This window comes from Loxodonta africana, chromosome 7, assembly GCF_030014295.1.
Source record: "Loxodonta africana isolate mLoxAfr1 chromosome 7, mLoxAfr1.hap2, whole genome shotgun sequence".
NCBI lineage: Eukaryota > Metazoa > Chordata > Mammalia > Proboscidea > Elephantidae > Loxodonta > Loxodonta africana.
Window position 1 is genome coordinate 108080464 of NC_087348.1, and position 27323 is coordinate 108107786.

Here is a 27323-nt window from a genome sequence, read left to right on the forward strand (position 1 = left end):
GGTAAAATCTTTTAAAGTCTAAGTAAGCCTCTTGCCAGTTTTACAATCCATGAAGTTCCTAGAGGACCTGGCAGCCATCTCTTGACGCTAGATGTAAAAGAACTTTTCCATATATTTCCAAAATCCATAGGAAAAAAGTGTTAGCTCAGTCCAGACTGGAAATCTTGGTTCTGTAGGACCCCAAGCGTTGCCATCACTTTAAAAACAAATGAAATCTGTAGCTTTCAAAACTCTGAGGCAGTAGCAGCCACTTTACACCTCAGCTGCCACTATTAGATGTTCCTTTCCTATCTGTGATGGACAGTGAGTCTCAAGGGCCGTGGTCCTGTGTGTGTCTGGGAGGAGATGCTGTATTTGGAGCCCCTAAACCAGGAAGAGCTTTTTTTTTTTAATGGAAAATGAGAAGGTGAAAAGTGGGAAGCTAATTCCTCCTGTCTCCCCACCACAGGTTCAGAGGTGGTGGTTAAGGGGCAGTAGAGCTGCCAGGAGCCAGAGCCCAAGTGCTGCTGGGCTACAGCACCCTTATATTGACTCAGCTCAAACTCCCAGCCTCCACTTCTGCTCAGCCAAGGAGGGAGACCGCTCTACTCATGTCAATAGAGCCCAGGAGCAGAGAGGGAATATCAGAGTGGCTGGGCCTCTGCTACGGGTCTGTTTGGTTTATTATGGTTATATTCATTTACAATGTTGCCGAACATTATTAAATCATTAATATATAAAAAAATCTATGGGATGTGTAAATATGTAAACAATGACAACTGTTCTGAAGTTTTTGTATCACACTATTGCTTACCTTTTAAATTTACCACCTATATTTATAACCCTCAATAATACACAGTTTTGTAGATTTTGAACTTTTTAGAAATAACTATTGTGTGTATTCTGCAATTTTCTTTTTTACCTTAACATTGTGTTCCTGAGATGTATCCAGATTGTTCCATGTAGCTGTAGTTTATACATTTTCAGTATACTTGATACTCTTTCAGAGACCTTGGGTGCTGAGGAGGGTTAAGTACTCAAATACTAGCCGAAAGGTTGTCACTTCAAACCCACACGGAGGTGCCTTGGAAGACAAACTTGGGGATCTGCTTCTAAAATGTCACAGCCTTGAAAACCCTACGGAGTAGTTACACTCTGCACACATGTGGCCACCATGCGTGGAAATCAACTTCATAGCAGCTAACAATGACACGTACTCTTTCATAGCTATATACTTGAATATATTTATTTGTTCCACTACTTACGGAGTTGAGATTGATTTCAGGTGTTTCTTTATCATAATTATTTTCGTGATTGTAAACAGGGGGGTTAAAGCCACTTTCGAACCTGACACACACAAGACTTGCTTTAATCTAGACTATTTACCCAGGAATTGCACACAACTTCAGCTTTACTAGAGATTGGTTTCCAACAGTTGTACCACTTTATACTCCCGCAGCACGAGATAATACTTGAGGTTGCTCTATATCATCACCGAAACTTCATATTTTTTAAAAGTATCCATCTGATGGTAGTGATTATAACTTTCATTTTTATTTCTCTCATTACTAAATATTTTTTACATGTGTTTCTGTTCTTCTCTCCTATGAAGCAATTGTCCTGACTTTTCGTTCTTTGGATGGGTGGGAGGTTCAACAAATTTTTCTTGTATATTTGAAAACATTTGTTATATATTCTGGATGCTTATTCTTTGGTGGTTATATGTGTTACAGTATTTTACTCCCAGCTTTTCACTTCCATTATTTTGTCTTTTGATGACTGAAATCCTTAATTTTTGTAGTTAAATTGATCATTATTTCATGTATTTTTGCTTTTTTGTTTCCTCTTTAAGAAATCACACCCTAACATGTGTCTAAAAGTATTCATATATTCAACTTCTTTTAAACGATGAATTTGCCTGTCACATGGAATTTAAACCTTAATGTACTTGAAATTGATTTTTTTTAATATGAGGGAAATATCCCAGCATATGCATAGGGAAGTATATCTCTTTTACATCCATTTGAAATGCCTTTCTGCTCAGTCATAAAGCACGTATCCACACAGCAAGTGAGTCTTACAATTTCTCTTTGAATTTTGTGGTTTTATTCTCCATCCCTGCACCACTGGCTCATAGCTTAATGGCTACACTGTCTCTAGACCATTGGCTCTTCCACTAATTTCTGGAATATATATTTGATATTTTGACCCACAAAGGAAGCTCTATGGGGCAGTTCTACTCTGTCCTATAGGGTCGCTATGAGTCGGAATCGACTCGATGGCAGTGGGTTTGGTTTTGGTATTTGGGTGCTCTAATATTGCTTACATTACATTCCTATCGAGTAGAAAAATTTATATGTATAAAGCCACACCGTGGGATCTTCTCCTCATACGATGGTATTCCCAGAGTTTTAAATACATCCAACAATAATATACCTGCAAAACTGATAGCAGTGTCCTTTCCTACTAATTCTCAAGAAAGCATGCTCATTAATTATTTGAGCTATGTACCTGTGGAAAGTTGTCTTGACTATTGTCTGTTCCCTGTATTTTGCAAGCTAAAGAAAAGATTTTTCTCTCTTGATGTAATTGAATGGTTCCAGATTTATGAGTTGATGTAGCTTTCATAACAATAACCTATAATACAAAATTTTTTATTTGTTTTCTGAGTCCCTAATAGTCTGCTTAAGATCTTACTTTTCCTGTTATTCTTTGTTCACTAAAAGCAACATACTTAAACAACCATATTGAACAAATTGTTTCTAGCTCTTGTTTGGTTCCGAAATGTAGGAAATTTACTGAGCCTTTGTATCTATAAATCAGATTCATTCCATGTTTCTTATTTACAGCTTTCATCAGAATTGCTAATGCACAGATTACAGGCCCTTCCCCATTGTATAATTTTCTTCATGAGTGGGAATGGATTCGATGGCAATAAGTTTGGTAAGTTTTGGTTCTGACCCAAGAACTTGCCTTGCTAACAATGTTCAGCGATACTAATGTTGCTGGAAACTGCACCAGATAGAATCACTGGTCTGTGTCACTGTTTTATGCCATGTTGATCTCAGCGCTCCCTATCTCATTGGTTTAACCTTTATTTTATGTTTTTTTTAATGGTCTATGGCATTTACTTTCATGAATATTCTCAATTATTAATCAGAAAACTTTGAAACCGTGTGTTGTAGAACAACCTTTCTATCAGAAATGAAATTCGGTGAAAATACTGCATAGTGTGAATCACCAGAGCAAAGATATGGAGCAGCACCCACTGTCAACCCTATTGCAGACAAGGCAAGTATCTCATTCACTTATTGTTCATTCAGATATTTGTTAAGAGCCTGTTATGTCTTAGGCATTGTGTTACCTGTAGGAAATAGCAGTGAATACAAGAGACACTTCCTTTATCTCATAATTCATACGGTTAAAAGGGAAAGGACAATATAAAGGACTTATATAAAGACAGGCCTGTCCTGGTCCTGAGGATCCAGGAATATTTCCCTGTAAAGAGTTTTTCCCTAAGGATGAATTGAGAAGGATTTTAAGAGATCAAGATGAGGGAGAAGAATATTCAAGACTGACACATATATTGTACATAACTGGGTTTCTTTATGATGCAAACACTCTGTGTTCCTCTATTACACCTTTAAGATGGAATCACACTCATACAGTAAAACCTGTGAAAGCTGGAACCTGTATAAAGTGGAAACCTCTCAGGAGGAAAAATCAAATATTTTTGCTGTGTGATTAATTATTTTTGTGTATGGCCTTTCTAGCCATGATCTGGGAACTCACACTCAGTTGATTGTGTGATAGGCTAATTGTGGCCTACCAAGGGGATTGGTCAGTTATGCCTTAAGAGGGAGCCAGAGCAGAGAGGAACCCACCACCACCAAGGAAGGAGAGACAAACAGGGGAGACCCAGCAGCAGAGACCTAGCAGCAGGAGAGGGTACAGTAGCTTCCCAATCCACAGAAGACAAAGTTGAGTGCCTTTGGGCAGAGACTGAGGGCCAAGGAGAATCAAACTTGTGAGCACGGCTGGGAAGAGGCTATCCTGATGGAAGACTCTTATCTTGAATGTTCCAGGGCCTGAATTGTAATTGTTACTTCCCTTATAAGAAACCCTATAATCCTGAGTATAGCCTGAGTTCTGTGTGGCCATTGCAAAGAATTATTGCATCCAGCAGAGAAGTAGAGAGTGCTGTGTGAGGGGTGGTTTGTTTCAGAATTAGTAAAGATGGTAGAGAGAGGAGACTTGTCTGGCCTCTGCCTCCTGGGAGTCAACTTTGCGCTGTTGATCTTGGTTTCCCTAGGGGCGGGAGGAGGTCAGACACCACCCCCAAGAAGTTTTTAACAATTTTCCACTTAACAAAGATCGAAATACAAGGCAGTCCCCTCAAGTTCCAGCTTTCAAAGTTTTTGTTATATATGCTTCTAACTCCAGCAGGCTCATAAAACACGTGAATAATCACAGTATATATTAAATGTAATGTGCCAAAAGAGATGATTTTAATTAAAAAAAATTGAACTAGCGAAAGTTTTCATTTCCAACTTTTTTTTCATAGTTAATAACAACAAAATGTTACTTTAAAGAAGAACAAAATAAAAGACAATAAAATATTATTGATCAGCTTCAACTGAGAAAGACTCCCTCCGATATGAAGTTTCCAGGTTCTTGAATTCACCACTATCATGTGTGGCCAGTACAAAAGAAAGGCCTGAGAGGGTAATTGAAGGAGCAGGCTGGGTATCTCCATATGAGGGAACTTTTGGCAACATTAACAAAACTCATACTTCTACTGTCAAAATCTATATACACACCAACTCGCCCCAGAGGTTTCTCTATATACTGAGGAAACACTGGGGAAGTGGTCAAGAGATTGTAACGATTAATATCCTTCACACATAAAAGAAGAAATACGTTCTTAGATTCAACCAGTGAGCCATTCTTCCTTAACCAGGTATCCTTACAGACTCCTACAGCCCAGTCCCAAGCGTCGTCCACATCTATCTCCCAGTAGTGTTTTCCAGAGGTGAAGGCCTGGTCCCCCCATGCAGCAAAGTACTGAGATCTTCTAGAAGGAAAAGGCACCTCTTGAAGGTCACGTCTAAGCCTCAGACTTCTCACGTCATCAAACACCATGATATTCTGACTGCTTATTTCATAACGGAAGGAAATTTCCACTGTGGAAAAAGAGAATATTTCAGTTCAAATCAGTTTTTCAATTTCTATGGGATGAGGGGGTCACTGGGTCTAGAGTATCACTGGAAAAACAGGCCACCACTACAAGGGAAGTTATGGATAGAAAATATCAGATTGAGGGCTATCAGCGGATGTGCAGAAAAAACGATACCTAAATACACTGGAAAAAAACTCCTAAAATCCCAGAGAATGTAGAGGAGGGAGATCATGTAAACTTCTGGTTCATTGCTTTTCACAGCACATTAAAAATCAGGAACCTGCACTGATACCAAGTCCACAGCAACATGACTTATCTCCACTGTCTCTTCTCAGGGCAAAAAATCCCAACATTTTATACCTGAATAAGTGGTGATCACATTTCCAAGTATATTATAAGATAAACCAGCAGGCTTAAATTCAAGAATAAAATCCAGGTATGCCTTCTTAGAAGAAGACCTGGTGGGGCAGTGGTTAAAGCACTCAGCTGCTAACTTAAAGGTCAGTGGTGGGAAACCACCAGCTGCTCCTAGGGAGGAAGATGTGGCAGTCTGCTTCCATAAAGATCGAAAGCCTTGGAAACCCTATGAGGCCGTTCTACTCTGTCCTGTAGGATAGCTGTGAGTTGAAATCCACTTGGCGGTAATGTCTTCAGTTTTGGGGCTTGGCTTATATCTTCTTAGAAGGGGTCTCCTACTCAGAATGTCCTGGCTTTTAAACCTGGTTCCATCTCAGGCTTAGTCATTCTCTGCCTGCCGGGCTAACCCAGCTGGATTAGGTCTACCATGGAGCTCTGTGTACTGCCTCAACCACCCACTTGTTTTATTGTTGCTCATAAATTCTGGTTTTCTGTATATCACTTTTTTATGTTTATTTATGTATTTCTCAGAACGTATTAATTAAAATGCACATTATTACAAATTCAATTACTATGAAACTTTAAATGCAAAATATTTAAAAGTAAAATACCAGGGACCCTATCACCATAAGCAACTGCACTTAATTTGAAATTGAAATGTTCTGAAATAATATTTCCTTCTGTATGACTCACTGAATGACTGACATTGTATCTGGGAATGGTTCTAGGTCTCAAGGAGCCCTTTTTCAGATCATTTCCTTTTTCTCATTAACTATTTAATACCGGCCAGAATAACATATCTCTTTTCCCACCGTTTATGTAGAAATTTTTCATATTATCATAGGGCAAATATGATTATTCATAGGCTGCTCTCCTCCCAAAATCAAGAATCAATAAAGAGGGAATGATTGCCCATAGAAAACCATTATTGGAAGACGTTGTATGTGGTCCCACCACTGGGCTGACACTCACCTCGGAACTGGCGGAACCTGTCTATCAGGCCAGTGATGGGCCTAGCACTGAGCGCTGGGTTCACAGGCTGGGGCATGTCCAGCTGCACGGACTCGCTCCTGCAAGGGGGAGAATCAGTTAATCTTTCAGGTGCCAAAGGGGCCATCACAGTATGTAAAAAAGACATCAGCTAACTCATCAGACATGGAAGGGACTGAACAATGGGTTGGAGAGAGATGCTGATGAAGAGTGAGCTACTTGTATCAGGGGGACACTTGAGACTGTGTTGGCATCTCCGGTCTGGAGGGGAGATAGGAGGGTAGAGAGGGTTAGAAACTGGCAAAATTGTCATGAAAGGAGAGACTGAAAGGAGGGAGGGGGTGACTCATTAGGGGGAGAGTAAGTGGGAGTATGGAGTAAGGTGTATACAAGCTTATATGTGACAGACTGACTTGATTTGTAAACTTTCCCTTAAAGTACAATACAAATTATTAAAAAAAAAAAAAAAAAAGACGTCAGCATTAACTGAAAATGTTTCATCAGAACCCGTTACCAATATTGTGGTGTATCTGCAGTATCCTGGGATGGAATTATGCAACTCTTAGGGAATCATTCTTTCTTCTCTGCCTGCTTCCTTCTCCTGCCCCTCAGAGGTACATGCCTCTCTCACCTACCACCTGGCACAAACTAGGCCATTCACTTCACTAAGTTTATGTGTTTGAAACCTAAAATCAAAGATAGCTGTCTTCTAGACACTTATGCACTGAGCCCTGCAAAACATACCTCCCTGATTCACAAGAAAGAAACAACGCTAATTTGTGAGTTGTGGAATGACATCAAGGACATCATACGTGAAGAAAGCAAGACAAGAGAGAAAGCAAACACCTAAATGGGTGTCAGAAGAGACTCTGAAACTTGCTCTTGAATGTTGAGTAGCTAAAGCAAAAGGAAAAAATGATGAAGTAAAAAAGAAGAACAGAAGATTTCAAAGGGTAGCTCAAGAAGACAAAGTAAAGTATTATGGTGACATGTGCAAAGGCCTGCAGATAGAAAACAAAAAGGGAAGAACACTCTCAACATTTCATAAGCTGAAAGAACTGAAGAAAAAAATTCAAGCCTTGAGTTGCAATACTGAAGGACTCTATGGGGAAAATACTAAGCAACACAGGAAGCATCAAAAGAAGATGGAAGGAATACACAGAGTCATTGTACCCAGAACTGGTTGATCTTCAGCCATTTCAGGAGGTAGAATATGATTAGGAACCCATGGTACTGAAGGAAGAGTTCCAGGCTGCGCTGAAGGCATTAGTGAAAAACAAGGCCACAGGAATTGATGGAATATCAATTGAGATGTTTCAATAATCGGAAGCAGCACTAGAATTGCTCACTCTTATGCCAAGAAATCTGGAAGACAGCTTCCTGTCTACCTGACTGGAAGAGATCCATATTTATGTCTACTCCCAAGAAAGGTGATCCAAGTGAATGCAGAACTTATCCAACAATATCCTTAATATCACGTGCAAGTAAAATTTTGCTGAAGATCATTCAAAAGCAGCTGTAGCAGTACATTGACAGGGACCTGCCAGAAAGTCTGTCCAGGTTCAGAAGAAGATGTGGAACCAGGGATATTATAGCTGATGTCAAATGGATCCTGGCTGAAAGCAGAGAATACCAGAAAGATGTTTACCTGTGTTTTCATTCACTATACTAAGGCATTCGACTGTGTGGGTCACAACAAATTATGGACAGCACTGCAAAGAATAGGAATTCTGAAATACTTAATTGTGCTCATGAGGAACCTGTACATAGATCAAGAGACAGTCATTTGAACAGAACAAGGGGATACTGCATGGTTTAAAATCAGGAAAAGTGTGCATAAAGATTTTATCTTTTCACCATACCTATTGGATCTGTATGTTGAGCAAATAATCCGAGAAGCTGGACTATATGAACAAGAATGGGGCAACAGCATTGGAGGAACACTCACTAACAATCTGTGTTATGCAGATGACACAACCTTGCTTGTTGAAAGTGAAGAGGACTTGAAGCACTTACTAATGAAGACCAAAGACCACAGCCTTCAGTATGGATTGCATCTTAACAGTAAGAAAACAAAAATCCTCACAACTGGAAGACTCATTAACAACATGCATTATGCAGTGGACACAACCCTGCTTGCTGAAAGTGCAGAGAACTTGAAGCATTTACTGATGAAGATCAAAGCCCACAGCCTTCAGTATGGATTATAATATACCTCAACCTAAAAACCTCAGCATAAAGAAAGCAAAAATCCTCACAACTGGGCCAATAAGCAACATCTTGACAAAAGTAAAAAAGTTTGACTTTGTCAAGGATTTCATTTGACTTGCATCCACAATCAACACCCATGGAAGCAGCAGTCAAGAAATCAAAGGATGCACTGGGCTGGGCAAAAAAAACAAAGCTGTCACCTTGAGGACTAAGGTGAGCCTGACCCAAGCCATGGTGTTTTTAATCACCTTATATACATGTGAAAGCTGGAGGATGAATAGGGAAGACCAAAGAAGAATTTACATCTTTTGAATTGTGGTGTTCACGAAGAATATCGAATGAACTGCCAAAAGAATGAGCAAATCTGTCTTGGAAGAAGTACAACCAGAATGCTCCTCAGAAGCAAAGATGGCGAGACTACGCCTCACATACTTTGGACATGTTATCTGGAGGAACCAGTCCCTGGACGAGGACATCATACTTGGTAAAGTAGAGGTTCAGTGAAAAAGAGGAAGACCCTCAACAAGATGGAGTGACACAGTGGCTTTGACAATGAGCTCAAGCGTAGCAACAATTGTGAGGATGGCACAGGACCGGGCAGTGTTTTGTTTGGATGTGCATAGGGTCGCTGTGAGTCAGAACTGACTTGACAGCACCTAACAACAACAAAATTTGTGATAGAGGGAACAGGAAAACATATTCAGCAAAACATACACAGCATGCATACACAGAAAATATCTAGTATCTCCATAAGTTACGTTCGCACTTTGTTAGAAACACTGTGGTCTCTTTCACAGGCCGCATGGTGCTCTACTTTGCAGGGAAGGCCAAACTTACCTGGTCAATATGTCTCCCAAATCCTGTGAAGAGAGGAAAAAGTTTAGAATTCTAACAAGTTGGTGAGTCTGCCCATTCAATCTTTAGGTTTGGGCATATTCGGAAAAGTACCAACCAACCAGCACCACACTTTTTTGGTAAATCCATTTTTTTTTTTTTAAGTAGGATCCCACTACAACATGTGAATAGAACCTGAATTCTCGATGAATTCAGAAACCCGAGGGTGAGTGAATAAAGAGAAGGATGTGAGTATAGATGGTAGCCATGCAACCGTCAGCTGTCTGCAAAGTGGTCTTTCCCATGGCTTGTCTCCAAAGGGTAGTGTGCCCCAGAACAGAGGCAACTCAAATCAGGGACTTTAAAACAGAAGGAGGAAGTAAAAGTTATCTCTTCCCAAATTTCTCCATATTGCCTGCCTGGAGACAAAAGTGGAATGCTCATGGGTAAGACGTTTCTTTCTTGATTTTAGAGAAGCAAGGTAGAGAAGAAGACTTTTAGAAGGGAGTACTGTATTTTCCACAAATACTTTGTGCCTTCTATGTTGGTTTGCCATGTTGCTGTAAAAAAAATTAACTTTGCACACTTATGAACATATCTGGGGTGGGGGGAGGGCAGGACATGGATGGCAAACAAAAGTAGAAGGCATTCATTTGTCAAAAAATACAGTATTCCCTGGGAAATCTACTCTCCTAATTACATAAAGCTTTGTTGTTCATGGCTGAGATAGGAGTCACAGTTTATGTCTATTATTCTCAGTTGGGAAATGACCACCAAAGGAAAAAAATTTGTGCCTTTGGTACCAAATATCTAATGGAGGTCCAGGATGTGAACTTTAGCTAATACAAATGAGTTCCAGGCGCGTCCTCGGTTCTTACCTGGAGCAACTCCACATCTGATTTATGGCACATATTCCTCAGCTCCTCATACATTTCTCTCAGGTGCCTCCCCTTTTGAACCATTGTGGCTTCACTTTTCTTCAGTTGCTGAAATATCTTCTTGCCTTCATTTTTCAGTCCCTCTAAATGTTGTTTTTCTTCCTCAAGGAGATTTGGATGCAATTTCTGATACTCAGACCTGATAATCTCTGACAGTAGAAACACATAATACTGCAAAGACATGGATTTCTTAGATCATATGTGCAATGCAAGTTAACCCCCTTCCCCTTAAACCTCACCTGTTTCTCTCCGACTCACATCCTCTACCAATCAACTGCACTCAACCTAAATCCACGTCTTCCTACTTGTCAGGAACCACAGAATGACCCTTCAGTTTCATTCCTTCATTTGCTTTCCATTCAAAAGTCAAACCCGTGCTCCCTTCAAAACACCTTCATTCACTTCAAAAGCTCCTGAAATGTCTGGAGAAGTGCCACATGCTTATTTTCTGAGTTGCTGATATACCGGGGTTTACAAATCTGAACAAGTGTCATACAGCCTTACACTGAAAAGGCAGGTTATCTTTCCTTTTGATAAACCACTCACAGAAGCTCACGGCCCACCATGATTTCAGCTCAAATTCTTCATGGACAAATCTCCAGCAAGTCTGTCACAAGCTGGTTCCAAAGAAAACAGCCTCATACTTACTACCCACAGCTTGATAATTAGGCTCTCCTCATTCAGATTTCTCCAATTTTTTTGAATATTTTCCCATAAAGATCTCATTTGCTTTAGGAGCTTCTCCTACAAAGGAATCATGAATATGAGTACCAGAGAAACAAATCCTATGCATTTCATACCAGAATAAATGGATATAGTCAAGAGATACTAGATCAATGTACTTTAGGGCGAGTGGAAGGATGATAATATTCCCTTGTTTACCTTCCATAATTACCAATTCTGGGAAATTTCAGGCAGTAGAAACACAAAATTTAGTGGAATCTTTTGCCTAAAGAAACTGAGGAATGAGGATTTTATGTAACATTGCTAATTTTCAGATAAACAACTTGTTCCAGAATTCGGATGTACTGATGCTGTTGTTATTGAGTTGATTTCAACTCATAGGGGCCTTACAAGACAGGGTCGAACTGCCCCATAGGGTTTCCTAGGCTGTAATCTTAGCAGAGCAGATTGCCAGGTCTTGTCTCCTGTGGAGCTACTGGAGGGCTTGAACCACCTACCTTTTCCTTAGCAGTCTGGAGGTTAATCTTTAAGTTACCACGGCTCCGTTACTGATGTTAGGCCCTGCTATTTTCCAGCATGCTTGAAACTCTGGTGGCATAGTGGTTAAGAGTTCGGCTGCTAAGCAAAAGTTTGGCAGTTCAAATCCACCAGGCCTCCTAGGATACCATATTAAAAAAAAAAAAAAACCAAAACGCAAACCCATTGCCATCTAGTCAATCCGACTCATAGTGACCCTGTAGGACACAGTAAAGTTGCTCCATACCATTTTCAAGGAGCATCTGGTGGATTTAAACTGCCAACCTTTTGCTTAGCAGCTGAACTCTTAACCACTATGCTATGAGTCGGAATCTACTCAGCAGCAACGGGCTTGGTTTTTGGTTATTTGACCTGTATTACTAAACATGCTTCCAGTAGGAGAACCTCTTTGCTCATATATTTTTGCTATCTGAAAATGAGGACTTCACAGCACCTTGAGCATTATATTGCATATTCAAAAGAATAATCCTTAACTTAATCATATCTCATCTCCTTGCTGGAATACAAACTGTGAAGGCAGATATGTTTATGTATTTTATTTACACTGTTCTCCTTCCTGCCTAGGACACAAGCTAGCACATACTAGACTCTCAGCGATGAGTGGATTACTCATCATCATGGTGCTCAACTTCCTTGTACTCTATCAGCTCTACTATCCTGCAGCTTTCAAAGTGCTTTCAGATGTATCACTCACCCGGTATTCCTCAACAGCGCATTCTATGGAACAGTGTCTGTGAGCCTCGTGCTCCTGAGAGTTAGAGCAGAGAAAACAGAGCAGGTTCTTGCCCTCTTCACAGAACATCTTCTTTGTCTCTTTGTGAGTCCCACACATCTGTTCCTCAGAGCTCAGGAATTGCCAGAGGCTGGCTTGTCTGGCAAGGGACACCAGATTCTTCACAAGAATATTGGTTTTGAATGCTGTCTGCTCTGATGTTTGCCTGCACAATGGGCAACAGGCAGGCGTTTCAGCTTTTTCCCAGGAAAGGCAGAGACAGGGCCTACAGAAGTTGTGCCCACAGCCTATGGTGACAGGGTCTGTAAGGTAGTTCAAGCAGATGAAGCAGGTGAGTTCTTTCTGGAAGGCTGGATCCATCTTCCTGAAGGAAGAAAATCTGAAAAGTTTATTATTCTGCCCTGGACAGACAAAGGCCTAAGTAAAATTTTACCCTGATTGTGACCTAAAAATACACTTGTGTGAAATTCAAATTCCTAAAAAACGCAAGACTTACTAGACCAATAGAGACTAGAGAAACCCCCAAACTACTGCCCTAAGGTACCCTTGGAACTTGGAAATGAAGCCACTCTTGGAGGCCTTCTTTTAGCCCCATAATAGATTGACTTATAAAATAAACAATGTAACTCTTAATTAATGTAATCCCTTAAACAATCCACTATATGTGAGCAAAAGGTCAATATTTACCCAAAAGCAAAGATGAAAGAGTGGGCAGGAAAGTTAGATCAATGTAAACAGAACAAACAGAATGGAAATAATGAGAATGCTGACACATTGTGAATATCGTAACCAATGTCTTGGAACAATTTGTATAAAAATTGTTAAATGGAAACTTAATGTGCTATGTAAGCTTTCACCTAAAACATAATAAAAAATTTAAAAAACAACATAGAGAAGAATATTAATAATATAGAAAGATGTTTAATGTTCATTGTTAATATGGAGAATGTGAGGAAAAAAAAAAAAACCCGTTGCCATCAAGTTGATTTCAACTCATAGCGATCCTAAAGGACAGAGTAGAACTGCCCTATAGGGTTTCTAAGGAGTGGCTGGTGGATTTGAACCGCTGACGTTTTGGCTAGCAGACGTAGCTCTTAACCACTATGCCTCATGTGAAGATGTTATCAGATGGCATGTACTTCAACCCCACTTTTTACCAAAAACAAAGACAGTATTTTACCAAAAAAAAAATGAGGTGTTTGAAACCTTAGTGAGCAACTGGTCAGTTTTGTCTTCCTAACCAAAAAAACCAAACCTGTTGCCGTAGAGTTGATTATGACTCATAGCAACTCTACAGGACAAAGTAGAACTGCCCGATAGAGTTTCCAAGGAGTGCCTGGGAGATTCCAACTGCCAAACTTTTGGTTAGCAGACTTAACTCTTAACCTCTATACCACCAGGATTTCCCTTGTCTTCCTACTGGGCTTAAAATGAGCCATCCCAGAGGCAGAAGGCGGGGACCTCACTACCACCAAGAAAAAAGAGCTGGGAGGTGGAGCACATCCCATGGATCCAGGGTCCTTGTGCTGTGAACCTCCTAGACCAGGAGACAGACAGAGAGAGAGAGAGCTGTAACAGAGAAAAAATCAGCAGAACCAGGGGACCGATACAAGATGGTGCAGTGGGATTCACAGCCTGTGAAGCAACACAGCTACAGTTGGTTTGGTACAGTGGGTGTGCCACCCACAGTGCAAGAGAAATGAGAGCCTTGAGGCAGGAGGCTTCTCAAGGGACTGGGTTGCCACCAGGCCCTTGTCAAAGAAGCTAAGCTTGTGAACCATGGAGCAAGAGAGCTGAGTACCTTCAGGCCGAGGCTTCTGGTGGAGTGGGGTGCCTTTGGGCACTTACTTGAGGAGCTAAAGAACTTTGTGACACTTGCCTGAGCAGGGCAGAGGCTGGGTGGAGGGGCCAAGAGAGAGAGGCCTGCCTGCAGGACAGCCAAGAAGCTTTTGTGACTTAAGAACTATATCCTGAGTCGTTCCTGATCCTGAATTATAACCTATTACATCCCTAATAAACTCCATAATTGTAAGTAAGGTCTATGAGTTCTGTGTGGCGATTGCAATGAATTACTGAACACAGCAGAAAAGTAGAGAGTCCCATGGGAGGGATGGCTGGTGTCAGAATTGGCAAAACGATTTAAAAGAGGAGGTATTTCTGACCACTACCTCACAGGGATCAGCTTTGGGCTGATGGTGATTCTCCCCTCTCGTGTAGTTAGATGAGAAGGTCAGACCATGGAATGCTGCCATCTCATAAAAGGTTAATATAACAATATCTTTATAAGGGAGGTAATAAAGATTAAGAAAAATAAGTCATTGATTTAAGATGCAGAAATGTACAGAATGCCATCAGTCTGTACTTGTCTTCTATCCCTCACCCATGATCCAGAAAATGCCTCTCTGAACAGCCGTGGATAAAAATGTATGAGAAACACTTATATACAAGATATACCCACAAAACCAAATTTTCTATTTTATCTATTTTCTTTTATCTTAAACAAAATACACTACTCTAAAGAGCTTCTAGGAGCCCTGATGGCACAGTGTTTTAAGTGCTTGGTTGCTAATCAAAAGATTGGTGGTTTGAAACTACCACAGAATCAAGATGTGACAGTCTTGGAAGCCCTATGGGGCAACTCTGCTCTGTCCTTGTCCTATACGGTTGCTATGAGTAGGAATCGACTCGATGGCAATGTGTTCGGTTTTTGGTTAAAACAACTTCTAGATACATAAGGATTAACAAGGATTAATTTAATAACAAAAATTGGATCAGACTTCATCCAGAATCTTCTTATGTGAATAAACTTGCTGCTAAATTTGCCCTATCTTTATAGTTTATACCACGGTGTTCAAACAAGTTTAAAAGCAAAGATGTCACTTTGAGTACTAAAGTCAGCCTGGCCCAAGCCATGCTTTTTTCAGTTGCATCATATGCATGTGAAAGCTAGACAATGAGTAAGGAAGAACAAAGAATTGATGCCTTTGAATGATGGTTTTGGCAACGAATATTCAATATACCAGGGATTGCCCAAAGAACAAATATGTCTTGGAAGAAGTACAGCCAGAATGCTCCTTAGATGCAAGGATGACGAGACTTTGTACATGTTATCAGGAGGGACTAGTCCCTAGTGAAGGACATCATGCTTAGTCAATTAGAGGGCCAGCTAAAAAGAGGAAGATCCTCATGAGATGGATTGGCACAGTGGCTGCAAAAACGGGCTCAAAATGCAATTGTGAGGATGGTGCATAACCAAGCAATGTTTCATTCTGTTGTACGTAGGGTCACTATGACTCAGAACCTACTCCAAGGCATCTAACCACAACATTCAAACAAACAAGAAATAAAGAGAGGCGAATAGCAATATCTTCCAAATTCATTCACACTATTATAAAGTACCTCTTTACATTGTGAAAAAATATAATTCTCATGCAAGAATGATCAGCACCAGAAAACAAATAATGCTTATAAAAATTGACTTTGCTAGCTCACAAGGTAATTATGAGCCCAAGAGACAGAAAAGGCTACATGAACTAGAGGCTACATCATCCTGAGACCAGATGAACTAGATGGTGCCGGGCCACAACCGATGACTGCCCTGACAGGGAACACAACAGAGAACCCCTGAGGGAGCAGGAGAACCATGGGATGCAGACCCCAAATTCTCATAAAAAGACCAGACTTAACGGTCTGAATGAGACTAGAAGGACCCCAGTGGTCAGGGTCCCAAACCTTCTGTTGGCCCAGGACAGGAACCATTCCCAAAGCCAACTCATCAGACATGGATTGGACTGGACAATGGGTTGGAGAGAGATGCTGATGAGGAGTGAACTACTTGGTTCAGTTGGACACTTGAGACACGGTCTGGAGGGGAGATGGGAGAGTAGAGGGGGTTAGAAACTGGCAAAATGGTCATGAAAGGAGAGACTGGAAGGAGGGAGCGGGCTAACTCATTAGAGGGAGAGTAAATAGGAATATGTAGTAAGGTAAGTTTACATGTGAGAGGCTGACTTGATTGTAAACGTTCACTTAAAGCACAATAAAAACTATTTTAAAAAATTGACTTTGCTAAATAGTTCTCACTTCTGTACTCTCTGAGTGCAGATGACACTCTCATTTCTGTTATTTCGGCATGGTCATCAGTGTTACTTTTCTAGAGGCCCGATCATTTCTTGGCTTCTTTAAAATTTAAGTCAAAGTATTGTTATTTCTGAACAGACAACATTTACCACAGTCAAAAACAATATTTTCCCTAAATCATACAATGTATTACTTATATTTTATAGAACAATCTGTCTCTTATGTATACATTTATATACCACTTGTAGAGTAATACACTTAGGCACGACATAAAAAAAACAACCAAACCCATTTTTAGCATCTACACCTGGGTTGGACACCAAGTACAAAATTACAAGATATCTGGCAGCTACATTCTGATTCCTTATAACACGTAAGAACCAAGAATCACTTAAATTAATAAAAATAACATCAATCATCAAATTAACCCCCAAAATATAAAGAAAAGATGATGTCAGTTTCCTAAGTAGGCAAACAATATAATTTCCAAGAAACCACCTCAGTTTGCCAATGAATCAAATAAAATTATGATTTTTTGTTTGTTTATGGTTTGGGGAAAGTAGCAGGAATTCCTCTTCTGTAAATTCTGTACTCACCTAAGAAATATGTGAAGGGTTTCGCCAATGCTTGCTGTACAAGTAGTGTTATGGAAATTAGTTCAGGGTTCAAGTCCCCACGCTGTGGTTACAGTAGGTTTCAGAAGACTCCGCAGGCAGGAGAGTTGCAAAGGCAGTCTCTCCAGAAGTCTCTTCTGGAGAAGAGGGAGTGAGCCTGGTTCGCTGGGTCCCTTTTATTGGACCACACCCATTTCTTCCCAGTGATTGCATTTCACAGGTCTTCAAATAGGAATGATTAGCCTATGTCAATGAGAAGATGGGGTTAAGTAACACCTTTGCTAATCTTCATAAACTAATCTCTGCAAACATCAAATCATCAAAATGGTTCTTGTGAAAACGAACCTACAAGGCTCAGTTTCGCTGTAAATTAGTATTGAAGCAAGACTTTTATTTTTTAACTTATAAAAACTTAGAAAAGACAGGGAGCACAATAGAGAACCCCTGAGGGACCGGAAGATCAGTGGGATGCAGACCCCAAATTCTCATAAAAAGACCATACTTAATGGTCTGACTGTGACTAGAGGAAGCCCGGCGGGCATGGTCCCCAAACCTTCTGTTGGCACAGGACAGGAACCATTCCCGAAGACAACTCATCAGACATGAAAGGGACTGGACAGTGGGTAGGAGAGAGATGCTGAAGAAGAGTGAGCTAATGGTATCAGGTGGACACTTGAGACTGTGTTGGCATCTCCTGTCTGGAGGGGGGATGGGAGGATAGAGAGAGTTGGAAGTGGGCAAAATTGTCACGAAAGGAGAGACTGGAAGGGCTGACTCATTAGGGGGAGAGCAAGTGGGAGCAAGGAGTAAGATGTATATAAACTTATATGTGACAGACTGACTTGATTTGTAAACGTTCACCTGAAGCTCAATAAAAGTTAATTAAAAAAAAAAAAACTTAGAAAAGAAAATGTCATTAGTTAATGATTTTAAGGTAGGTCTGGTGAGATTGGGTAGAAGGCCGGCTGGGACAAGAGGATAAGTGCGGATGTAGCATCTGAAAACTAAATGTAAATTTCAATTAAGAGGTTGGGCAAGTTTTTATTTATACTGTTAAGGTTAAACTAAATCACACAAGGAATACATCTCAAGTAAGATGTTTTTCTCATTCATTCCAGGAAGAGAGTAATTTTTCTTTTCTTTCTCTTCAGAATCATAGTATCACACACAGTGTAGGACCTCAAGAAATAATTCACTCCCTGAATCTTGAGAGTGAAGAAGTTTGAGCTCCTGTTGAGGTTTCTGGACAGCTAGGGCCATAAATGTAGCCCAAAGACTTAAAAATGTCATTGCCTAAGGCCAAGACCACTGTGTAACCAGACTTCCAGGTTTGCTCAGCCAGGCTAGGAAGGCACACAGAGCAGATGAAAGCAAAAGAAGCAGCTTTATTTAGTTGGGCAAGTAAAGGGGCACATCAGGACCCCGGTTGCCGAGGTATCTCCCAGAACAATAGCCCAAGGAGTTTTTATGGGTAAAGTAAGTCGGGTCTGGGGTCCCCAGGAACACCCCACGGTGGGGCAAGCTTACTGATTGATTTGACTGAGAGGGAGATCTTGGGGCGGTCCGGTCTTCAGCACCTGTTTGTCTAGAGTTAGGATTATTTCTTGATGAGATTATGTTTGTTGAGTCGGTTTGTGGAGATTACCAAGGTGTTAAATCAATCATTTCTTTTGAAGAAACCTAATCATTCTATTAACTCTAATTGAAAGACACATGAAATATAATCAAAGGGAAAAATCAGGTGTGGTCTTCAGGGTTCAATAAAAGGCATCCAAGGAAACAAGCTCACTCTTCTCCAGAAGAGACAAGAGTGCCTGTGGAACTCTCCTGCCTGCGGAGTCTTCTGAAAACACCGGGAGGATCTGGATCCCCGAACTCACTCCGGTAACACTACTTCGACGGCAAGCATTGGCGAAACGCTTCGCATATTCCTTAGGTGAGTTACGGGAGTACACAACTTACAGAAGAAGACTTCTTGCTACTTTCTGAAACCAAAACAAACTAAAAATAATTTGGTTTATCAATCAGGAATTGGGGTATTTTTCTATGAAATGATATCATTTGTTTATAAAAATTAGTCCTTTTCTTAACCTGTGTAGGAATTTGAAACCCTGGTGGCGTAGTGGTTAAGAGCTGCGGCTGCTAAAGAAAAGGTCGGCAGTTCCAAACCACCAGGCGCTCCTTGGAAACTCTTTGGGGCAGTTCTACTCCGGTCGTATATGAATTAATCTATTATGTCAATATTTCTATATATTGGAATTAATAGGGTGGTTAAATTTTGTCTTATTTTTATGTATGCCTTGGATTTTTTTTTTTTTTTTTTGGATTGTTCATATGGATTATAAGGACTCAGAAAGTAGTTGCCAGATATCTTGTAATTTTGTACTTGGTATGGTTCCTAAAAAAATGAACAGAATTTTATGGTTCCTAAAAAATGAACAGAATTATCTTACTTTATACGAAGTTCATAAATGTACGACTCTAAAAGTAGTGCATGCTTGTATATGTAAGAGGAATATTCTACTATAAATATGTAATACAATGATTGGTTTTGGAGAAGAAAAAAGGTTTTAATCCTGGTAAATGTCTCTTTAAAAAATTCTGTTTACTGACTTTAAGAAGCCAGGAAATTCTTGGGTACAAAATTTTACTGCTGACCATGCAGGGATGTTAGAAATGAGAAGGCTGTCTGTATTCATTTAATGGAAAAGTGAGGACCCAATTTTTTATCAAAATTCATTTTAAAAAGCACAGTTTATTGTTTGGTGCTGATTTTCACTGTTTCATGATACTTTCATCTTTCACAGTGTGCAAGGGTGCTTGCTAATAGAAAGGGCATGGAGAGTTTAGTCTCTAATTTTTGGTTTGTTTTAATGCCCAGTGTCGATAATAACATATTTTAAAAGCTTGTTGTTGGGAGCTGTTGAATTGATTCTGATTCATAGTAACTCAGCATAACAGTGTAGAAGTGTCCCATTGGGTTTACTTGGCAAATTTCCTGGTCTTTCTCCTGAGGAGCGTCTGGGTGGATTGGAACCACCAACCTTTCTGTTACAGCTGGGTGCTTAACCCTTTGCACCACCAGGGCTCCTTCATATATGTTCATATATAAAAGTTCTGATTGAAATCTGATTCAGTTTTACAAAGCTTAGTTTAATTCTTATTAACACTTTTCTATTCAGACATTGAATTTTTTGTTGCATTCTGTCTGAATTAACAAAATTTCAAAAGGGAAAGTTTGGTATTGCGAATATGTTTTGCATGTACATATTTCTAATGCATTTTTTATGATAAGTTTCAAGAAGGACATTTTCTATATTATAGGAGAGTGACAGAAGACAAATGTGCATAATTATTATTATACCAATTATTTTCCCTACGTAAATTGAAAATTATAGATGAGACGGGCTATACTGTGGTTATATTTCTTTTTCTTAGAATATCTTTGTTTTCCCTGCAGTTTATAAGTTTCAGTTCTCTGACTTTTTTTCGTCAGTTTGGCCAATGATTTATTGATTTTGTTGATCTTTTCTAGGAACCAGCTTTTGGTCTTGTTAACTCTTTCAATTGTTTTTCTACTCTCTTTCATTTATTTTTGCTTGAATTTTTATTATTTCCTTTCTTCTGGTGCCCTTGGGCTTCTTTTGCTACCTGCTTTCTATTTGTTCGAGTTGTAGGGTTATTGTTTTGATTTTGGCCCTTTCTTCTTTTTGGATGTGTGCGTTTATTATTATAAATTGACCTTTGAACACTGTTTTTGCTGTGTCCCAAAAGTTCTGGTAGGATATGTTTCCAGTCTCTCTCTTTTTTTTTTTTAAATTTTTTATTGTGCTTTAAGTGAAAGTTTACAAATCAAGTCAGGTTCTCATACAAAAATTTATATACACCTTGCTATGTACTTCTAGTTACTCTCCCCCTCGTGAGACAACACACTTCACTCTCTATTTTCCCGTCAATTGGGCCAGCTTCTGACCCCCTCTGCTCTCTCATCTCCCCTCCAGACAGGAGCTGCCCACATAGCCTTATGTGTCTACTTGATCAAAGAAGCGCACTCTTCACCAGTATCATTTTCTATCCCATAGTCCAGTCCAATCCCTGTCTGAAGAGTTGGCTTTGGGAATGGTTACTGTCTTGGGCTAATCCATTCTCTTTTGATTCTGTGAATTTTTTATTCCATCCTTAATTTCTTCTACAACAGAGTAGTTTTTGAGCACAGTGTTGTTCAGTTTCCATGTATTCGATTTTTTCCCCTTGCTTTTTCTATTATTGATTTCTACTTCTATGGCTTTATGGTCAGAAAAGAGGTGTTGTAATAGTTCAATGTTTTGGATTCTTTTAAGGTTTGCTTTGTGGCCTAATATTTGGTCTATTCTGAAGAATGTTCCATGTGTGTTGGAAAAGAAAATGTACTTGGCTGCTGTTGGGTGGAGTGTTCTGTGTACATCTGTGAGATCAAGTTGGTTGATTGTAGCATTTAGATTTGTTCCTTTATTGAGCTTTCTGGATGTTCTGTCATTCAGAGAAAGTGGTGTGTTGAAGTTTCCTACTACTATTGTGGAGCTGTCTATTTCTCTTTTCAATCCTGTTCGAGTTTGTTTTACATATTTTGGAGTCCTGTCATTGGGTGCATAAATATTTATTATGGTTATGTCCTCCTGGTGTACTGATACTTTTATTATTATATAGTGTCCTCCCTTTTCCTTTGTGGTAGATTTTGCTTTAAAGTCTATTTTGTCAGAGATTCATGTTGCCGCTCCTACTCTTTTTTGATAGTTGTTTGCTTGATATATTTTTTCCATCCTTTGAGTTTTAGTTTGTGTCTTTGAGTCTAACATGTGACTCTTGTAGGCAGCCTATAGACAGATCTTGTTTTTTAATCCCTTCTGCCACCCTGTATCTCTTTATTGCTGCATTTAGTTCATTAACATTCAGCGTAATTATGGATAGGTATGAGTTTAGTGCTGTCATTTTGATGTATTTTTTTTTTTGTATGTGTTGTTGACAGTTTCTTTGTCCCACTTAATTTTCTGTGCTGAGTCATATTTCTTTATGTGTTTTCTTTCATCTTTTTTCATTGTTGATGATTTGTATTTGCTAAGTCCTTATGTTTTTCTTGTTTTTTATCTTGATGTGTAGGACAGTTAGTTTGCTTTGTGGTTACCTTAATATTTGCCACTATTTTTCTAAGTTTAAACCCATCTTTTATTTCTTGATACCACCTTGACTTCTTCTCCATATGAAAGTTCTATGAGTCCATTATTTAGTCCCTCTTTTTTGTTTTAATGTTGTCATCATTTATATTTTAACTTCTCTGTTTCTCTATTTTCAGTGTTTAGCTTTGATTTATTTTTGTGACTTCCCTATCTGGGTTGATATCTGGTTGTTCTGACCTGTGTTCCAGTCTTGAGTTGTTATCTGATGTTATTGATTTTCTAACACTAGGACCCCCTTTAGTATTTCTTATAATTTTGATTTGGTTTTACAAATTGCCTAAACTTCTATTTATCTGGAAATGCACTAATTTTGCCCTCGTATTTTATATGAGAGACAATTTTGCTGAAAATTATATTTTTTTCCTTCAAGGCTTTATATATGACATCCCATTTCCTTATTGCCTGCATAGTTTCTGCTGAGTAGTCAGAGTTTAGTCTTATTGACTTTCCTTCATAGATCATTTTTCACTTTTCCCTAGCTGCTCTTAAAATTCTCTTTATTTTTGGTTTTGGCAACTTTGATTATAGTATGGCTTGGTGACTTTCTTTTGGCATCTACCCTGTGTGCGGTTTCATGACTTTCTTGGATCTTATCATCTTTTACAATATCAGGGAAGTTTTCTGCCAACAAATCTTCAACAATTCTCTCTGTATTTTGTTATCCTCCCTGTTCTGGCACTCCAGTCACTCGTAGGCTCCTCCTCTTGATAGAGTCCCACATAATTCTTTGGGTTCTTTCATTTTTTTTTTAATTCTTTTATCTGATTTTTCCTCAAATAAGTTCGTGTCAAGTGCTTTCTCTTCAATCTCAGTGATTCTGAGTAGTTCTCTGCCTTTCACTAAACCCTCACAAACTCATTCTCAAGCTCTGACCTGAAAGCCTTTTCTCGGGATTTAAAAGCACACTGGCTAATCCCTCAATTTCACCTGGAGTTGTTTTGCCACCTTCAGGTTTAAGGGTGGCATAGCTTCCTACTATTGCTAGATTTTGGGGGCTTCATCCCCTTATTGGTTCCCTTCACCTTTCATGCAACATTGTGAGGAGCCCCTTCATGAAATCCCCTGAAACCCTCTGTATTAGAGTGTGTTTCCTACTTTCCTGACTGATAACATCTCCCTTTACAACCTTTTAATTGTTTTTTTACTATGTCAATTTTATTGTGGTAATTGGTTGGATGGATTGAAATGAGGAAAAATCAGATCTGATGTTTGTTTACTTTCCAGTAAGTGTCAGGTATTTTGAAGGGATTTTCTAAAGGTTGTAAAACTTTGAGGCTTAAAGATGAGTAACAACCAAATATTTTTAATGTTATATAATTCTCATTGAATCCTTTCTGTTTGAAAGAAAAATCAGTATGGTTCATCAGAAAGCATTCATTCTCAAGCAAGAGTGCAAAAGAACCCATAAATTAGTCATTTAATTCATGTTCAAGTTTTGATATGGAACTCTTGTAAAAAATTCCACAAGTATGCATTTTTTGTGAGAAGACGGAGGGCTACCTGACTCCATGGAGAAAGTGGCCACTCTCAGGCACTATGGAGTGAAAGTCACTTCTGTTTTAGTCATTTCTCTTTTTATTTTAACCCTTTTCCCTGGAACTTTCCCTCATCCCAAGCCTCTTGAGTTAGTGGCCGATCATTCTCCTTGACTTCTATTTAATCTAGGTCTGGTGAGAATGGGTGGAAGACAAGCTGGGGCAAGAGAATATGTGCAAATGTATCATCTGAAAACGTAAGTGTAATTTAAACTCAGAGTTTGATGGAGTTTTTGTTTATATTATTAAATCACAGAAGGAATATATCTCAAGTATTGTGTGTTTTTCTGATTCATTCCAGGAAGAGAGTAATTTTTCTTCTCCTTCTCTTTAGATCCATCGTGTCACAAACACTACAGGATCTCAAGAAATACCTTATTTGCTGAATCTTGAGAGTGAAAAACCTTGAGCTCCTGTTGAAGTTTCTGGACAGCTAGGGCCATAAAAGTGGCTCAAAGACCTAAAAATGTCATTGCCTAAAGCTCAAGACCACTGGTCTGAAGAGGACATACTGATGTTACTGGAAAGCATGGAGAATAACCTCTCACCCAGTGACAAGCAAAAGTTCAAAACAACCCAGTCACGTATGAACTGGGAAAAGGTAGCTTTTAGAGGTTTTACTGGAGAAATGTGCAAAAACAAATGGTTAGAGATTCCTTATACTTTGAGGAAATCTTGCACTTTGAAAGAATTAGTCCTGGAAGCTCAGGAACATGTTAAAAAACTCTCCAAAAACAAAAAATTCAAGACACATCCAGACTTCCCCAAGAAGCCCTTGACTACTTATTTCCGCTTCTTCAAGGAGAAGTGTTCCCAGTACTCCCAAGTGTACCCTGAGCTGAGCAACCAGGAGCTGACCAAGGTTCTAGCCAAGAAATATAAAGAGCTCCCAGAGAAGATGAAACTAAAATATATTCATGATTTCCAGAAGGAGAGACAGGAATTTGAAGAAAAACTAGCTCAATTCAAGAAAGACCACCCTGATCTCATCCAGAGCAGCAAGAGATCTATTGTCCCCAAGAGGCACCGAACTGAAACCCAAAAGAGTTCTCTGGGAAATAGGAACAAAATGGGGTCTTCTCTGGAGAATGGTGACTTTTCCAAGCAGATGAAATTCCATGGAGAGCCCGAGAAGCCCCCCATGAATGGATACCACAAGTTCCACCAGGATATGTGGTTAAGGAGGGAGCTGCAATATGTGCCCATGAGAGAGCGCAGGGTGGAGATTAGCAGACACTGGCAGCACATCCCACAGAGCCTGAAGGACCATTATAAGAACCTGGCTGAGGAGCTGCAGAAACAGTACAAGGTGGACCTGGATCTCTGGCTCAGGAGCCTGTCTCCTGAAGAATATGCAGCATACAGAAATGTAACCTATTCTATGGGCAAGAATATGAGCAAACTCAGAGAGGTGTCTCTGCAGTGCCCATCAGTGAAGTGTTTGCAAGAAGGGCCTAGAGAGGAATGGGAGCTACAGGTTCCAGGCACAGATTCACCAGAAACTATTCAAGTCAGTCATCATCCTCCATGGGGGTCAGCACAAAATAAGAAGGAAGATGGGCAAGTGGTGGAAGGCAGTGACTCCTCAGACTCTAGCAGTGAGGATGAGGATAGAGATGAGGGGTCTGAAGACAGCGACTCCAGCTCATCTTCCTCAGAAGATTCAGACTCCAACTGAGCCAGACCCTAATGAAAATGAATCTCTCATATTTCCCTCCTATTTTTCTTCTTTCCTTTCCCTTCTTCCACCTCAGTACAAAGTAGGAAAAGTTGGCAGAAAGGGAACTTGAAGTTGGGGGTCAGGGGTATCCTTTTGGGAAAATAACTATAAGACTTAGCCAGTATTAGGCTCCATACATCTCGATATCATCCCTCTCCCAAGAAATTCCATGTAATTGGGGCTCTTGGAATACACAATGAGATGGCTAGGGAGTGGGAACTCTCTAGATTAGACAGTATTTCTGAAATGTGAAGCTTTGTTCTCATCATCTGCCTGCTAGAGTTGGTAAGAGGACACTCATAAATCTTTGCCCTCTACCTTCCCTGTTGATCTCTGAATTCCTGCACTGGAATTGGGTTGAGAAATATTTGATGGGAGGTAGGATAGGTGCCTTTAAGAAAATTGTCGAACTCCTGGGATCTCTCTCATCCACTGCCTGCGGGAAGGAGTTGGGCATTTCCAATACTACAGTTGGCAGAGTAATGTGGGCAGTAGTGATTATGTCTATATATTTAACTGGTAGCTGTCAATGTATTTTTATTTCTGAATTAAAAAAATAACATTAAAAATAAGAACTTCACTGTTCCATTTGAATGAGCGTCTCCATACAATCAGTGCCCTTTCATTTTCGGCACTAGTTTCCAGGAAACGTCTGTGTTTACCCTGGGCAGAAATCACATGTTTTCTGCTGCTACAGGTAGAAGTGAATCTCAACGTTAGCATTACATATATATATATATATATATATATATATATATATATATATATATATATATGAATTTCCCCTGCTAGTCTCCTGTCAGGCTCCTGGTTCTGCTGCCTCTACTGCTAACGTTTCCCTGCTCCTGCTTGCCATCTTGCCACCTTCAGGGTTAGAGCTCTCTCTCTGTCTTCTGGGTCTGGGAGGTTCTCAGCCCAGGGATCCCAGTTCCAAAGGACTTGCTCCATCCTGGCTACTCTTTCGTGGTTGTTTTGAGATCTATCTTCCACCTCTGGGATGGCTCACTTTAAGCCTAGCCGGATATCAAAATGGACCAATCCCCTTGGTAGACGCAGTTACCTTATTACACAGTCCAACCCAATTACCTAGGTGGCAGTTACAGGACCATGGCAAGAAAGGCCATACAAAAGCAATCCATTGCACAGCAAACAACAACAACAAATAAATTGAGATTGACTAATTCTTGACAGTGAGTCTCAGAGAGGTATGGTAGGGTAGGATCAAGCCTCCTTGGCCCCCACAGTCTGAGGCTTAAGTTGCTCCAATGGATCTTTTGAAGAAAGGACTCCTAATCTGGTGAAAACCCTTTAATATAAATATAAAAGAAAATAAGGTAAATAATGTGGACATTGATAATGTTTAAAATAAGAAAAATACTGTCTTAATAAAGTTGTCAGAAATTGGGTGGATCCCCATCATAAAGAACCATAAACAAGTTTTCTGTATTTTATAAGAATTTGAAAAAGTCTAAAGATAAGCGCACTCAATGAGACACTTGGCACAGCGGCTACAACAGTGGGTGCGAACATATCAATGATTGTGAGGATGGTGCAGGAACAGACACTGTTTTGTTCAGTTGTATATCGTGTCGCTATGAGTTGGAACCAACTCTATGGCAACTAACAGCAACAACAAAAGATGTGGATCACAATGAGACATACCTGGTCACCCAAGAGCTCTGATAGAGATGTACAGGGAGATTAATATTGTTTTCATGC

At 39.7% G+C, this 27323-nt stretch overlaps 2 protein-coding genes across 2 annotated transcripts; one reads left to right on the forward strand and one right to left on the reverse strand.

Annotated features, from left to right (window-relative positions):
- Window positions 1–1605: 1605 nt before the first annotated feature.
- LOC135232186 (tripartite motif-containing protein 43-like) lies at window positions 1606–12802 on the reverse strand. Its single transcript, XM_064289521.1, has 5 exons — window positions 12404–12802; window positions 10429–10659; window positions 9554–9576; window positions 6488–6585; window positions 1606–5162 (listed from the first exon to the last, which is right to left on the reverse strand). The coding sequence occupies exons 1-5, from the start codon at window positions 12800–12802 to the stop codon at window positions 4669–4671; spliced, it is 1245 nt and encodes a 414-aa protein (XP_064145591.1). The 3' UTR covers window positions 1606–4668.
- Window positions 12803–14055: 1253 nt separating this feature from the next.
- On the forward strand, window positions 14056–25562 carry UBTFL1 (upstream binding transcription factor like 1). Its single transcript, XM_064289522.1, has 2 exons — window positions 14056–14112; window positions 24333–25562. Exons 1-2 carry the CDS (start codon window positions 14056–14058, stop codon window positions 25560–25562), a joined length of 1287 nt encoding a protein of 428 aa, XP_064145592.1.
- Window positions 25563–27323: the final 1761 nt, after the last annotated feature.